General features: G+C 37.9%; 1 protein-coding gene across 4 annotated transcripts in view; it reads left to right on the top strand.

Annotated features, from left to right (window-relative positions):
* Window positions 1–17,031, top strand: part of GCC2 (GRIP and coiled-coil domain containing 2) — a 53,215-nt gene that overhangs the window by 34,304 nt on the left and 1,880 nt on the right. For all 4 annotated transcript variants that reach the window (XM_072742408.1, XM_026010894.2, XM_072742409.1 and 1 more), the window contains 6 exons: window positions 786–907; window positions 2,228–2,404; window positions 5,607–5,824; window positions 7,385–7,579; window positions 9,140–9,279; window positions 11,074–11,275. In XM_072742408.1, the coding sequence (XP_072598509.1) occupies window positions 786–907; window positions 2,228–2,404; window positions 5,607–5,824; window positions 7,385–7,579; window positions 9,140–9,279; window positions 11,074–11,275 (1,054 nt within the window). The remainder of the gene's footprint in view (window positions 1–785; window positions 908–2,227; window positions 2,405–5,606; window positions 5,825–7,384; window positions 7,580–9,139; window positions 9,280–11,073; window positions 11,276–17,031) is intronic.

Here is a 17,031-nt window from a genome sequence, read left to right as displayed (position 1 = left end):
TTATTAGATGAATTCTTAGTGTAGCTCATCTGTCCCTACCTCTAACCCCATCTTAATCCTGTCACTTGCATAACCTTTTTTGTTGTTGTTGTTAAAATGGAAGACATGGGGTACACATTGTTTCCGTTTTCACCTTGTTTTGCAATTTCTGTGTAAGAGTTATTTTCTCTTAATTTTATAATTTAAAAAGTGTACAGTTCTTTCTGAGGGCCAAATGATTATAAATTAATATTCTGATAGAATGGCTGTGAGGGCCTACTTTCTTCAGCATGCAAAGCAGACCTAATACGGTAGCTTTGTGAGAGGTGCAGCTCTGATAATTAGCCAGTTTGGCAGAAGGGTCACAGAAGATCACATTAGGAAAGTGGAAGATCTAGAATTCCACTTTTCCCACTCTCTTTGGAAATCTGAAGTTTAAGAGGCTTAATTTCTTTGAATTTATTTTTCTTATATTTATGAAAAGAGGAAATCTTATAAGTGAAAATCTTTTAAGATTCCAAAGGCAAATATGCCTTTACAGAATTTATGGGTACTCATTGAATCCACCAGGGAGGAAAACATGGTAGAAGCATCTCTTGTCAACCAAAATTCTATCTTTAAAGGCTTTTAAAAAGATGTAAGGCCTAACGAAGCACATTTTTAGGGGAAGTTTATGAAGGGGCTAAAGGGTGTCAGTTATTTTACTCATTTTCTAAAACATGTTTCATCTTAAGTCATTAAAAGGAAATAGGATTATGTTACAATAGAATGCAGTAGAAAAATTCTCTCTCTTTTGAATGTCATAGGCAGAACAAGCTGCTATAACCTCTGAATTTGAGAGCTACAAAGTCCGAGTTCACAATGTTCTGAAACAACAGAAAAATAAATCTGTGTCTCAGACTGAAACCGAGGGAGCTAAACAAGAAAGGTAAAGTCTAAATTAAAATGAACATGCAGGGTTTCCCCCTTTCCATCAAGTAGGTTGTAAATTCTGCTTTGATTCAATTTGTGGAATTTTACGTATAATGAGAGCAGAGTTTTTTTTACTTCACTCTATCTCCAGGTAGCAACAGGGAAGCATTACTGTGAAGGTTACAAACTCATAAGACTGCGTGATTGAAGCAGTAAAACCAGGAGATAGGCTAAGTAGTGTCATCTTGTTGTAGCAGGAACTGGTCAGAGTAGAAATACAGACATTAAAGTTACATTATGATTAGTTTTTCCAATTTTGAAAATTTAGAAATAGAATAAAAATGCTTCCTTGTTATACCCACCATTAATTAGGCTAAATAGAATTGCTTTAAAACATTTTATGTCTTTCAAAAAGTTTTAAATTCAATACTAAATTCTAGCCTAGAATTAAATGTTTTTTCTTAAATTTGTCATCTCAATTATTTGTTTCAGTAGTATATTATTTAGTGCATCTTTAAAACTAGCATACAGATCATTTTTGTAAATTATTCAAAAATATACTAGGAATATGAAATGGGGCATTCTATAGCCTGTGTGTTTTATTTTAGGTTCGGTATTCAAAGTAATTTTACATCTACCTCTTACTGTTCTAAGTAGGACTAAATATCCTGCAATATTTGTATGTTTATACTTGTGTTACTTTTAAGTATGTTAAATATGGGAACTGTAGACTGACAAATGAGATATTTTGTCTGTTAGCTCACCTTCAAATTTCAAAGCAGAAATTGAATATTGAAGCCTTTAATATGAAAATGTCAGTATTGACAAGAGCCTTTTTTATCATGCTGGAATTTTGGATTCAAATTATTTTAATGTAAATGTTTTTGCATTCCTTCTATTTTCTTATATGTATACTTTTTTCTAAAAAAAAACTATTGAATCAGTTGAGACATTCTGTTGTTCATACCATTCTCATAATGGTTAGCTTAGAACTGTGATTTTTTTTATGTTAACTAAAAGCATAACACTATAATAAAATAGGCTATTTTGATGCACTTAATAGTCTCTTCTCCGTTTGAGTATGAAATTTACAAGTTCAGAGATTTTTTTGAAAATCTGCAGTGGCTAAGATATAAAATCTGACGATAAGGTCTTCTGTATTATACTTATCCCTGGTCTCTGAATTCTTCCAATTACTAGATTTCCACTAGAATTGTCTATAATAATGGCAAGTGTATGACATTAAAAGATGAAATGATTAAAATAAAATGTATTTCAAACCACAAAATCAGGTTTACCTCTTTTAAAACTTTTTGTAAAACTGTTTCTCTTTTAGAGAACACCTGGAAATGCTGATTGATCAACTGAAAATCAAATTACAGGACACCCAAAATAACTTACAGATCAGTGTATCTGAACTTCAGACATTACAGTCTGAACATGATACTCTGCTAGAAAGGCATAACAAGATGCTGCAGGAAACCGTGTCCAAAGAGGCAGAACTCCGGGAAAAGTAAGGTTGCGAGCAGTACTAACTGTGTTTGTGCTGAGCAGCAAAGTTTTTCTTGGTTGGAACTCCTAATGAGTTGCTCCTTGGGATAAATACAAATTGAAAATAAGGAATAGATATTTCTAGGGGCACCTGGGTGCCTCGGTCATTTAAGCATCCAACTCTTGATTTCGGCTCAGGTCATGAGATTGAGCCTATGGGATTCTCTAGACTCTGCCTCTATTTTCTATTTCTGCCCACCTCTTGCTTGTGCATGTGTTCTCTCTCTCTCTCTCTCTCTCTTATTCTCAAAAATATATAGATAAAATCTTTTAAAAAGAAAGAAGAAATAGATATTTTTAGAGGCTTGGTAACTTTGTTTTTCTACCTTAAAGCCCCTTTTGATTGGTTTTAACCTTCACTTTTTTAAGAACAGTTAATTTTATCTGTTCATCCAGCAGTCTGTTTTTCCTTTGGTCTTCATGGCCAGAATGTTTCTTTAAAAAATCCACTTTTCAACTCAAGTGTCAAATTACAAGCATTTTTCTTTTTCTCTAGAGGAAAGCATTCAGACAGCTGCTAACTGAACAAGAATATGGAGCTTACCTTTGCAACTGTCTTCAACTTGTCATATTATTACCCTTTGTTAATCAGTACTCTAAATAGACCTCAGTGGTGTTGGCAGGAGGAGTAGATTATTGTGAACAAGGAACTTTGAATTCCTGTAATAAAGAAATTGAGTGGTAATAGCTGTTGTACCTTAAACTGAGGAAAAGAGCTCTTCATTGAGCATCAAGGCTGTTGGAATATTTCACATATCTCAGGTATGCTTTTAATACATACCTAATCTATGGTAATCTTGAAAGCTTCATTTTGACTTTCTAATCTTTTAATAACAATTTATATATGTTAATCATGTGAATCAGAAGTTTCAGGGAAGATCTACCAATTTTCTAGCTACCTATCCCCAGGTTTCATTGGAAGATTAGTTGAAATACAGTGATGCTTGCTATTTACATCAGATATTTCCCACATTTATTCTTTATTCTAGAAAAGTTACTGCAAATTATATTGCTAACATGAATAAAGTGCAAGTGTTGCCTCTATAGTTCAGTAACTATTTTTTTGGCACCTACTATGTGCCAGTCGTTCCTCTAAGTGCTAGAAACCTAATAGTATTTAGAGATATCTTTAGAAGTCTTATTCCTCTTTTTCAGAAGTATTAAGAATAATGCTGTTACTGTCTATGCCCCAATATGAAGAAATAGCCTTATCTTTAGAAATTCTTTTCTTTTTAAAACATCTTAATATTCATACTTTCTCTGTATGAGATTGTAAAAATGGCTCAAGAGGAATAATTAGGCTAACCAGCTAATACCTACATTGTCCAGAGGATCCAGCTATATAAACACCCCAGTAACAGCTGAGACAGGTAGTAAACTTCCATCAGCATAGTCATTCCAGGTCCAGGTTGGGGGTCAAGCTTCTAGCTCTTAAGTAGATAAAGTCAAATGTGTCACTGAGACCCCTGCAAACTACCAACCTTCCCCTATCTCTATAATGTAACCATTATCTTCCTTAGAAAATTGCTTTTGTGACTGCTGATAGTTCTTCCTTTATTTTCGTAGTAGTGTTTGAACAAAATGCTCAAGGGACACCTGGGTGGTTCAGCAGTTAAGCATCTGCCTTCAGCCCAGGGCATGAGCCTAGGGTCCTGGGATCAAGTTCCAGGTCGGGCATCCTGCTTCTCCCTCTGCCTGTGTCTCTGTGTCTCTCATGGATAAATAAAATCTTAAAAAAAAAAAGAGAGAGAGAAAAAAAATGCTCACAGAAAAATGCAGATTTGAGGGATAACATACACACTAGCATTTTCTGAACTCCTTGATCAGTATGAACTTGGCACTTAAGAAACCTTTTCTGAAACATACAGTGTTTTTATTATATATCACCCTTTAGCCACTAAATCTTGTTTTAAAACCTTATATGGTGTTCATATTTGTACATACGAAAAAAGATCTTGGAATGCTACTTGCTAAACCACTAACAATGTTTGTTCCTAGAGCTGGGAGTTTTACACTACAGGGGGTGGGAGTGAATAAGAGGGCTCTCAATTTTTTCTATAATTGGTTCCATATTGTTTGAATTTTTATGAGAGTACTTGTACTGTGGCTCCCTGGCTTAAAAAGAAAACTTTTTTCTTTTTTCTTTTTTTTTTTACCAAAGCCAAACATAAAACATCAAGACTACAATTGAACCATTAAAAATAGTGGTTCCCAAATTATAGTTGCTTTGGCTAACACCAGGCTAAAAATCGCATAGAGAACTGCTAAAAGTAGGTATTTCTAGGACCTCCTTCTGATTCAATGGCTCTGGGATGAAAACTAAATGTCTGTATTTTTTTTTTTTTTAATGTCTGTATTTTTAACAAGGTATCCAGTGGGGGATCCCTGGGTGGCACAGTGGTTTGGCACCTGCCTTTGGCCCAGGGCGCGATCCTGGAGACCTGGGATCGAATCCCACGTCGGGCTCCCGGTGCATGGAGCCTGCTTCTCCCTCTGCCTATGTCTCTGCCTCTCTCTCTCTCTCTCTCTCTCTCTCTCTCTCTGTGTGTGTGACTATCATAAATAAATAAAAAATTAAAAAACAAAACAAAACAAGGGATCCAATGATTCTGGTGCACAGTGAGATTCGAAAACAGCTGTGGTAAACCAAGCCTTTGTGTTTCAGAGTTTTATGTTAATTGGCTCAAAAGTTATTCAGAAAACTTTCTTTAAGGCTTTCCTTAAGGCTTTATTTATGAATCAAAAGAAAGTAATTTTTTTTCCTGTTTTCAAGGTAATAAAAAATACAGTAATCCTGTGTTTATATGAGCTCCCACATAAGATAACCTGAAAAGGAGACTAATTTAAAGTATAATTATACATTGCTCTAAATTCAGCCCTATTTTTTGATAAGTAATGAAGGAAGTTCTCATCTGAACCATTGTAGCAGTTACTCAACCAAGGCTCCTGATTGGAACTACAGAACACAGAGATGATTTGAACTAGATGACAGCCAATCCCCCGATGGTTAACACAACTTGTACCATTTTGTATGCTTAGCAGTTAATTCATACATTTAGTAGATGTCTCAAGGCTAATTATCAAGTAGAACCCAGCTGAGAAAAGCTGAGTCAGCATGTCAGATTGAAAGATTTCCTATGAAATAAGTTCCTCTCATCCTTCAGGTTGTGTTCAATACAATCAGAGAATATGACGCTGAAGTCTGAACATGCACAGACTGTGAGTCAACTGACGTCCCAGAACGAGGTCCTTCACAGCCGCTTCCGCGATCAAGTACGCCATTTGCAGGAAGAGCACAGAAAGACAATGGAAACCTTACAGCAGCAGCTCTCCAAGGTGGAAGCTCAGCTTTTCCAGCTTAAGAGTGAACCAGCCACAAGAAGTATGTGTATGTGTATGAGAACGTCAGTCGTTTGTGTTCTCGCATAGTTATGTCACTTAAATATATTCTTCACAAATTCATAAGAAAAAAGAAAATTTACTAGGTGACAATCAGTGCCAATTCTGTGATTAATGAATTTTGGATTTGCTTGCTGAAAAGATATTTGAACCATTTGAACCCTTTTTGATTATACATAGAGCAGCCTATATCACCTCTTAAAGTACTGATATTCATGTATCTGTTACCCTCCATGTAACGCTATTTCCTGTTCTCTGACTCAGACGTTCTCTGCAGTCTCGTCACATGTGTCCAAATTCCAGTATTCACTGAATCTGTTTGGTGTTCTCCATTGTTGGTCATCAAATATATCTATTTTGTACTTAGGAGTATTAGAGTGAGAAGCTTAGAAACACCCAAGTCCTACTGAATTTTAGGATTGATTGGTTAATACAGCTTCTTCCCTTTAATATTTCTTAGTTGGAGATTTAGTTCAGCTGCACCTATCTCTTCTATTCTGCTCCCTGAAAGAGATGGGAATATGCCAGCCAAGATGAGGCTACTTATTACTACATTTTAGCATTAAGTATCAACTTTATGCTTAATACCACTTAGCTTGAAAAATGTCACCAGGACATTGGCAGTGATGGGTCATTCATCAGGGTCCAAAGCCAGCTGTAAGAAATTCAGCCTATGCCAAAAGTCATCAAAGGAAGAAACATAGTCACACCAAAGATTGTGATCTAGGAATCAGCAGTGGAATAAGCAATTGGCCCAATATCAGAAATCTTGGCAAGTGCTTCAACATAGGCAGCTGGAGGCTAAGGTTTGAGAGAAATGAGGAGGCAACTTCATGGAATGGAAAATAATGAAATTGGGAGTTAAAAGATATCAGTTAGAATTCTGGTCCCTATCCCTGCTATGATGTCTTGGGCAAAGTCATTTAATTTCTGACCTTCAAGTTTCTCAGGATTAATAAAGCAATATGCCTTAAAAATCTTGGAGTTCCATGCAAGTGTTCACTATCAGCAAGCAGGAAAGCCTGGCTGGGGGAGTATAATAGATTAGTTCCCTGCCCTGGGTTCTAAGCTTTTCTTGGCTGAACACCGAAGATGTGAGGGGGCAATGATAGGAACCAGCAGAGGTGAAGGTATAAGGTAGAGAAGAACAAGAACATGTGCTCAGCAGAGTTCAGCATGCATATTGTGTCAGAAAGGACACAGCTCTCTGCAATACATAATCTTCAAAAATAGAGTCTAGTATTAGAATTTCTGCCAGTATTTTGCAACAGTATAGCCCTCTTCTATTATAGTATATAGATGGTAGCAAATAATTTATAGATTTTGTTGAAATGACATAAACAGTTAAAAGTTAATAACTAAATTTTTAGGGTAGTCTTAAAAATTCTTTATGCATCCCATTTATTTTGTCTTCTAGTTATTTAGATTCCCTGTCATACCATTTGATATCTCTATGATGACTTAAATTTCATTGTGTATCTCTGAATAGAGAGAGTCCATGATTTTGAACAATTTCACACTTCTTTAAAAAAAAAATTAATAGGCCCAGCTGCTTCTCACCAGCCTTTAAAGAACCTTCGAGAAAGGAGAAGCACAGATCTGCCTCTTCTGGACATGTATGCTGTAACCCGGGAGGAGGGAGAAGGAATGGAGACAACTGACACGGAATCTGTATCTTCCTCTGGCACTCACACACAGTCTTTAGAGCAGCTGCTTAATTCTCCTGAAACTAAACTGGGTATGTTTTTCCTACTTAGCTCTGTTTCTTGTCTAATAAATCCTAACTCTAAGTTATATATGCTTTCTTTGAGCTACTCTAAGAAAATTTCTTCAGCGTTCCACCCTACATGGAAAATTCTCCTACAGAATGAAACAGTTGGATTTTTAAAAATAAAATGCAGGGTGTCCCGTGGCTCAGCTGGTTGATCTCTGCCTTTGGCTCAAGTCATGAAATCAGGATCCTGAGATTGAGCCCTGCATTGGGCTCCCTGCTCTGCAGGGAGCCTGCTTCTCCCTCTCTCTTTGCCTACCATTCCTACTGCTTTGCTCCCTCACATTCTCCCTGTCAAATAAATAAATCTTTTTAATTAATTAATTAGATGATAGATAGATAGATAGAAAGAAAGAAAGAGAAGGAAGGAAGGAAGGAAGGAAAAAAAGAAAGAAAGAAAGAAAGAAGAAAGAAAGAAAGAAAAGAAAGAAAAAGAAAAAGAAAGAAAGAAAGAAAGAAAGAAAGAAAAGAAAAAAGAAAAAAAAAGAAAGCATGCTGGTTCTGCGCCAAGCATGAGCCAGAAATGGATGACAGGAGTCCTAGTGGTATCAAAAAGTAGGATGAACTATTCTCTCACCCTTCTAAGAAGCTGACACCTTTCATTTACTCCTCTGGGTTAAGTGTTAGCGCTGAATTTATTAAATATAGTAAAGCTTCAGTATATGTTAGTCTTACCTGCCATGAATGTTCATAATTCAGGGGTTCTCTGCCCTCTTCCTGAAGTTTCAGGATCTAGAGTAAGGACTTTTTGTGCCTGTGGTCACTAATCATGGTGTGGGTGGAAACTGCAATCCTGCCAGACAGGATTAGTACTGATGACATGGAGGTACCATGAGTGGGCTCCAGAATCACATATGGCTTTGTGATTTTTGCCAAAATTATTTGTCAACTCTGAGCCTTTTCTCTCGTCTACAGAATTTGAATAATAATCCTTACCCACCTCATACAAAAATCCTTTTTTTTTTTAAGATTTTATTTATTCATGAGACACAGAGAGAGAGGCAGAGACACAGGCAGAGGGAGAAGCAGGTTCCATGTGGGGAGTCCAATGTGGGACTTGACCCAGGACTCCAGGATCACGCCCTGAGCCAAAAGCAGACAGACACTCAACATCTGAGCCACCCAGGCATCCCTCATACAAAATTCTTACGAGCATCCGTAATATAAATGATTGGCAAATGTTATTACTCCCCTTGTTTGTAAGTAAATGACATAAACTCTTAGGACATAGAGGAGTGTGAGTAGGAAAACTGATAGAACAATCTAGAAACAGAACAAACAAATTCTAGAATTGGGGCTTATAGAGCTTGAATTCTATTAGATTACATGCTTTACAACAGAGATTCTGCCCTATTTGTGTGGGTTCGACAACCTTTTGATTGAGATATGTTGAGTAGAAGAATGGCAGAGAGTGGACCTGAGTTACATTGCAGAATAAAATATCTATGCTTAGATATATTTCTTACTTAGAATCTTCATCTGTAATCTCTAATTTTGAAAATTAAGTATTTGAACAACATCTTGCAGAGCCTCCTCTATGGCATGCTGAACTTACCAAAGAAGAATTGGTTCAAAAGCTCAGTTCTACCACAAAAAGTGCTGATCACTTAAACGGTCTGCTTCGGGAAACAGAAGCAACTAATGCAATCCTTATGGAGCAAATTAAGGTAAGTTCAAATACTACCACCCAGAAAATACTCTCTGCAACAGGTCAGTTTTCTTGACCTCTATTCTCCAGATGAAATACATCCATCACATCTTGATTCTTTATGATACTACATTTCTGAAACTGAGAAATATTAATTGCTTTGATATATGTTGCATAAAAACTAATTAAATTCCTGTTTTTTCCCTAAGAAACTAAAATAAAGTAGATTTAGAAATGGATTAGAATAGGTTCATAAGTCATTGTTCTACATATGATTATGGAAAAATTAAATGGGTCTGGGCCCTTAAATTCTAAAAATAAACCATGGACGCTTCTCATTAGATCGTTCAGCTGATGTTTATAGCATTAAACTTTTTATCACAGATTGTGAGTGGAGATAGTAAAGTAACACAGGAAGCCTTCCTATTTAAAGGTGACAGTAGAAACGTATGGCAACAGGCAAATTGTGGAGCAGTTGAGAGTTAAACAATCCACCCTGGCTCACAGCTAAATCATTTCTCCAAATATAGTCCTACTACCTATTGAGTTCTCATGAACCAGGTCCTGGGCTTTACACATATCATTGTATTTAATCGTCATAATCCCTGGTAAGAGAATGATTGAAGCTGATAAATGGTAGAGCAGTGTTCCAGCTCATGTCTGTCTGGAAAGCACATGCTTCTCTGCCCTCTAAATGCTTCTCCAAATAGACTGTCCTCCCTCTGTGCAGGGCCTCAGTTCTCCTTGTTAATAAATTATTTTAATGCTGAGTTACTCAGTTATTCATAGTAAATTGTATATATTATGACATTCCCCTCTAAATATTTTAGTATGCATGTGTATAAAATAACATTTTCCTAACATTGTCCCATCTAACAAGCTGTTAACTAGCCCAGTGAATTAAGTGACTATTCAAATGTTATATTTCCACAAAATTACATTCTTGAATGGTTTCTTAGACCTGGTTGTCACTTTTTAAAATGACTATAGGTTTTAGGACAGAGTTGGTTAACTTTTCTGAACTAACCTAAAATGATGAAATACAACTATTTTTGTTTGTTTCAACCCAGAAATCTTCCTCAAACACTTTAACATTCTACCGTCTTTTGCATATCAGATGTTGCCCCATTTCTCTGGTAGTATTAGAGTTTCTTACATTCCTGAACTTTCACTCTGTCATGGCTTTTGTTTTGGTGAAATACTGTTCATCCTGTAAACATGACTTCCCAGTGGATGCCATAACTACTTGCCGCCTATAAGCAGGGCAGCAGGGAAGGGGTTTGTGGTGGATGTAGGTGTTTACGTTGGTCCTGATTTCAAGCTGTGCTTGCCCCCTTTTACACTGTGTTACTTAGCCCACAGCCCTGAGCTCAATGGTTTACTTTCTGTAGAGAACAGGAGGTGAAGGGAGCATCATGGTACCAACCTCTGTAGACTTGACGCCAGTCCTGTTTTCAATCCTAGTTCCCGTGCTTCTCTGTACTTTGAGGCAGGAGCTTATTGGTGTTTCTGTGGTACCTGTTCTGTCATCTTGTCAGTAGTACTTGTGAGCCACTGGGCTGAGTCTCTTCCACTTTATCTGCTTCCCATCTTGTAGGAATTTCTTGATATTTCTCATCTATTTTTTTCTTCTCTCCTAATCTCTCCTTTCTAGTCATTGACTAGAGTCTAATCAGTGACTGTCCAAGTCTAGTCAATGGGGACTTTCTAGTCACCTTTTCAAGGGGAAGAGAAGAAGAGTACATGTGTTCAGTCTGCCATGATTAACCTGAAGGTCCTAAAACTCATTTTTAACTCATTTCTCCAACATTAGCTCCTCAAAAATGAAATAAGGAGACTGGAAAGAAATCAGGAACGAGAAAAGTCTGTAGCTAACCTGGAATACTTGAAGAATGTCTTGCTACAGTTCATTTTCTTGAAGCCAGGTAGTGAGAAAGAGAGACTCCTTCCTGTTATAGATACAATGTTGCAGCTCAGTCCTGAGGAAAAGGGAAAACTGGCTGCTATTGCTCAAGGTAGGTGAAAGGAAATTATTGGAACTCCTGTTTCATAGCTTACATTAAGTGTTGGCCTTGTGGTTGAGACTTTGTGTGCTTACATTCTTTTGCGTGACATTGTGACTTAAAACATTTAAATTTTGTTTATTTGGGTGAGTTCTGTCATACATGTAACCTGAAACTAGATTTGAAAAGCTAACATTTTAACACTTTAGGACAATTATAGTACATAATAAATTTTAAGATGCATCAAAATACAATACTGTAGTTAGATCTTTGAAAATTAGGCTTTTAATTCTAGCATTGAATTGTATCAAAGAATGTGGTTTTTATTTTATATCATAATTGTTTAAGGTGTATTGGCTTGCTCTCCTCCTTCTGTACCTTAGCCTTCACCCCTTCTGCCCAACCGTTGGTCTATATTATACCCAACAATCCCATTTCACAAGGCAGACACAGCTTTAAAGCTCTCCTGTTTGGAGCTTAGATTTTTGTGGCAAATAGATTTAATACTGTGATTTCATAAACTCCTTTTTTTTTTTTTTTAAAATATTTTATTTATTTATTTATTTATGAGAGACACAGAGAGAGAGGCAGAGACACAGGCAGAGGAAGAAGCAGGCTCCATGCAGGGAGCCCGATGTGGGACTCGATCCCGGGTCTCCAGGATCATGCCCTGGGCCAAAGGAGGTGCTAAACCGCTGAGCCACCAGAGCTGCCCCATAAACTCCTTTAAAATGATTCACATACAACTGTGGTCGTTCCCTGATTTCAGACTACATCTTAAGGATCATGGTTTCATTTTTGTTAGTTTAAAATGTTATGAGTGACCTTTTCAAGCATACAGGCAGAATGCGGTCTCCTCCCTTGTAGTTCTCACTCATCTTTAACAGTCTTCATGGTCTCAGACTTCTTTTGACAGGGGAAGAGCAGAGCTAGAGATTCTAAAGTCAATCCCACACATCATATGATTTCCCCAGCAAATGTGTCACTGTATATTAGACTCCTCTGCCATCTGCACCAGTTCACACTCAGTGTCCCATTATCGCAGATGTCTTTGTACAGCACCCTAATAGGGCTCACACACTGCATTTGGCTCATGTCCCTTAAGCTCTGTTTTGTTTTGTTAGCTATAGCATTTCAATTTCCATGCTCATTTTTGTAATATGTCAATCAGTAGTTGAAGGAACTGGTCATTTGTCCCACAGAAACACAGTTCTGGATTTGGCCCTTTGAGAGATAGCATTTAAGTTGTTCCATTGTTTCCTATAAATAGGAAATCAGAAGTCTTTTTAGATCCAGGTGCAGTTGGACAGAATGGGAAACAAAAATCCCTCATAGGTAGTGTTTTATGCTTTCTGAGACATCACATCAGTAAGCCCAAAATGTTTAGTTGTTCCACTTTTGACTGGTTAACGTCGTGTTGCCTTTTTTTTTTTTTTTTTTTTTTAAGATTTTGTTTATTTGAGAGAGAAGGTGGGGAGAGGGAGAAGGAGAGAGCACTGGCAGGGGGAGGAGCAGGAGGAAAGAGACAAGCAGACTCCTTGCTGAATGCAGAACCTGACTCAGGGCTCTATCCCAGGACCCTGAGATATGACCTGAGCAGAAGGTAGATGCTTAACTACCCAGGCACCCTACATATTTGATTTTATATATTAATTTTTTGTTTATTCTGCCAAAGCTAAAACTATTTTTTTCATTGTAAAATTAACCAGGATTTTAGGAAGGAATATGTGTATTTTTTTTAAAGAACTTATTTATTTATTCATGAGAGATACGGACAGAGGCAGAGACACAGGCAGAAGGAGAAACACGCTCCCTGCAGGGAGCCCCAATGTGGGACTCGATCTGGGACCACAGGATCACGCCCTGAGCTGAAGGCAGACTCTTAACCACTGAGCCACCCAGGCATCCCTGGATATATGCATTTTTAATTAAAACATACTTAAATGATATGATCTCAAAATACTTAGCATATCTAATAGTCTTTCTAAAAACCCAGCATGTTTAATGTAATATAGATGTTACTAACACTCAAGTAGCTTGTGTAAGTTGAGGATATGTTAATTAAAAGATCTCAAAGAGACTAACCTAAGAGTCCTAGTAACACAGATATTATTGATCATCCCATAGGGGCCATATAAGAAGTTCATTAGAAACCCAGAACTCTAAGATAGGTTTTTTGCTAAGTCCTTTAAGTGTATAGGAAGGACACCCGCGCCCCCCCCCGCCCCCGCCGCCACCCTTATTAAACGTAAACTAATGTACCTTTGAAAAGTTACTCACTTCTTTTATCTATGTGAGCAAACAAAAGACTTATAAAAAAAAGTTGAATTAAAAGGGTTATGGTCTTGTAGCAGAGATATGGCTTAAGTGAGAATTACTGAACTGAAAGATAGGTCAGAAGAAATTACTTAGAATTCAGCATGGAGAGGGGCACCTGGGTGGCTCAGTGGTTTTGTGTCTGAGCCAAAGGTCATAATCCTGGGGTCCTGGAATCGAGTCCTACATTAAGCTCCCCACAGGGAGCTTGCTTCTGTGTCTCTGCCTCTCTCTCTCTCTGTGTCTCTCATGAATAAATAAATAAAATTAAAAAAAAAAAAAAAAGAATTCAGCATAGAGAAATAAAGGAATTGATGGAAGAAAACTCTACCCAGAGAGTGGGTAATAAAGGATAAAATGATGACAACTAACATATATTTAATAAAGTTCTAGAAGGAGAGGAGAGGAAAGAATGAGGCAGAGACAGTATTTGAAAAGAATGAAAATTTTTCAGAGTTGAAGGACATCTATCCAGGCATTTGAAAAAAATCTCCATACAATTTCAAGTAGGATAAATAAAAGGAAGTCTGCCTCTTCACATAAAAGTGGAACTTCTGCCAAAAAAGGCCAGAGAAAAATCATAAAGGAAGACCCATTGCCTCATCACCTTTAAAGGAGTGATTGGCTCACAGTGAACTTCTCAACAGCATTGGTGAAGTTCTGTCTTTAGCGTGCTATAAGGAATAACTCAACCTTAAGTATTTTTCAAGATCTTTTCCAATGGAATCTTTAAGAATTTGCCTCCCTTGGAAATGTTCAGCAATGTAATGTACTTCATGTATAAGGAAAACCTTAAGTGAAAGGTCTGAGATGCAGGAAGGAATGTCATGAACAGGAAACTTGTCACCATGCTATGGATAAGGGTCCTGGGCCTCACCAGCCAGACCAAAGGACATTTCTCTACCAAGGCCTTAAAGACAAAAGACCGTTTACAGTCTCTGATGTTGTCTTCTTCAGACACAATTTGAGGTGAGCAGGGTTCACGCCCTAAATAATGCAGGCATGTGGTGCTTCTCTTTGCAAGATTGGAATCTCAACTCTGCTGCTCAAGTAAGAACTGAAAGTTGGTTCTCTCCATCTTTCTTTGCTCCCCAACAAGGTTATAATTTACAGAGCTGTGTATTGTTACTTACTATACAGTATTACCAGAGTCTCATACTCTGTAGAAGCAAATAAAGAGGAAAAAGACCTGAAGCCTAATAGAAGGTTATATACCAATTTTACCTCAATTAAGGGGGGAAAAAGGGAGGAAAAAGGCCCAACAATTTCAGTGGGACAAAGGCAAAGACTATCAAGCTTTTTGATCATCTCCAGACTGACAGGAAGAGAACACACTCATACTCACTCTAAGTGTCTGATTTGGTTTGCAAAGAACTTAGAATCTTATCGGAAAAGAGCAATTACTCAGGGAAGGAGCACAAATGCACACTGTCTCAGCCTGTCTGGTCCCTATTTACCTGAGGACATGAACAACTGCCAGGACATTGCACAGGGCCAAGTCCTGCCAGATCTGAGATACGGCTGAATTTTTGTTGTGTCACAAGACTTCTCTAAGTGCACCATTCCTTCCAGATGAACACACAGCAATCTGTGCATTTTGTTCAGGAAATGCAGGTACCTGGCTCTCATCATTCTGGGGAGCAAGGCCACTGATGGGAGAACACAAAGTCAGTGCCCAGTTTTCCATCGCTTAACAATATCATTTCCCCTGGCTTTCTAGAAGCTCTTCACCATGCAGACTGTGGGAAGACTAACTTCTAAAAAGTCTTTTGCCACAACAGTGCCTTCCAGGCATTCACACTTTTATGTAAACCTCTTGCCTTAAGTGGCCATTAGGCTGGCCTAGTGACTTGTTTCTAACCAGTAGAATACAGCACAGGTGACAGGGTGTCACTCCACGATTAGGTTAGATTGTGACTTCTGTCTCATCAGCAGACTCTGCCTTCTCCACTCACTCACAGGCTGACATTATTAAAGAGGCCAATGTGGGGCCGCCTGGGTGGGTCAGTCAATTAAGCATCCCAGGACCCCTGGGATCCAGCCCTGCGTCATGCTCCCTGCTCTGTGGAGAGCCTGCTTTGCTCTCTCCCTCCAGCCCCCCTCCCTCTCTGGGGCTCACGCTCTCTCTCTCTCAAATAAATAAGTAAAATCTTAGGGGAAAAAAAGGCCACATGGCAAGGAACTGACCCTGTGGGCCCACGAGCCCTTGAGGCACTGAATTCTGCCACATACCACAGTTCTTCGGATGAGACCCATTGTGGGCCAACACCTTGGATGCAGCCTGCAGGTGGCCTGAGGATCTGGCTAAGCCCTCCTGGCCTGGTCTCCTGGCCCACAGAAACTGAGATGATGTATGCTGTTTAAGCTGATAAGCTTGCAGTAGTTTGTTGCACAGCAGTTCATAACTAATACATGGATAAAACCAGTGAACAGAAAAAGAAATGAAAATGGTTTGTAAACTATAGGAAGTTCTCTGTTTAAAATTTTGGAAGTGCTTCTCTGCATGAGATCATTTGTGATTCGTATGTATGCTTGACAACGCAGAAGGGCGTCTGGAAAGGAGCATATTGAATTTAATGGTCATATCTGAGGAAGGGAAAGGAGGAGGGAGAGGACATGTAATGAGATTTTTACTTTTTTTTAGGGTTGTAAAACTTTCAAATTATATATATTATATACAAATAGAAGAAAAGAGTAAAGGAGGCCTTGTCTAAAATTTTCTTGGAAGCCCAGAATTTTTCTGAATTTTATGATAGGATTTGTTTGTGTTGATCATAAAAAAGATAGAAACTGGAACACTCAAAACGAAGTGGTACAACTTAGAAAAGTTTGGCATTTTTTATAAAGTTAAACATATTCACTGTACAACAACTGTCCCACTCTGAGATATTTATCCAAGAGAAATGAAAGCCTGTGTTCACACACAAAATAAAAACTGCATAAGCCTAACCACTGAATTATACATTTAAAAGGGTGAATCTTGGGGCACCTTGGTGGCTCAGACAATGAAGTGTTTGCCTTCAGCTCAGGTCATTAGTCTCAGATGTAGTGTCCAACAGTTTATAGCAGCTTTCTTTTAAATTAGAAAAACTAGAAACAATGCAGATATCCTTCACTGGTAAATGAATAAAACAAACTGGTAAAGCCACACAGTGGAATCATACTCAGCAGTAAGAAGGAATGAACTACTGATACCCACAGGAACACGGAAAAGTCTCAGATGCATCCTGCAAAGTGAAAGAAAGCACGCTCAAAAGATATATGATGTGATCCAATTTATATGGCTTTCTAGAAAAGGCAAAATTGAGGATGGTGATGCTATACCTAAAGAGGATGAATTGCACTATAAGTAAATTATACCTCAATATACCTCATAGCAAAATGACTAAAAACGGGGTTTTTTGGCTTGGTTTAGTTTTGCGGTTTACCACACATCTATGGAGTTTAGATTC

The sequence above is a fragment of the Vulpes vulpes genome, chromosome 16 (assembly GCF_048418805.1).
Source record: "Vulpes vulpes isolate BD-2025 chromosome 16, VulVul3, whole genome shotgun sequence".
Taxonomy (NCBI): Eukaryota; Metazoa; Chordata; class Mammalia; order Carnivora; family Canidae; genus Vulpes; species Vulpes vulpes.
This window is presented reverse-complemented; position numbering and strand designations above follow the sequence as displayed.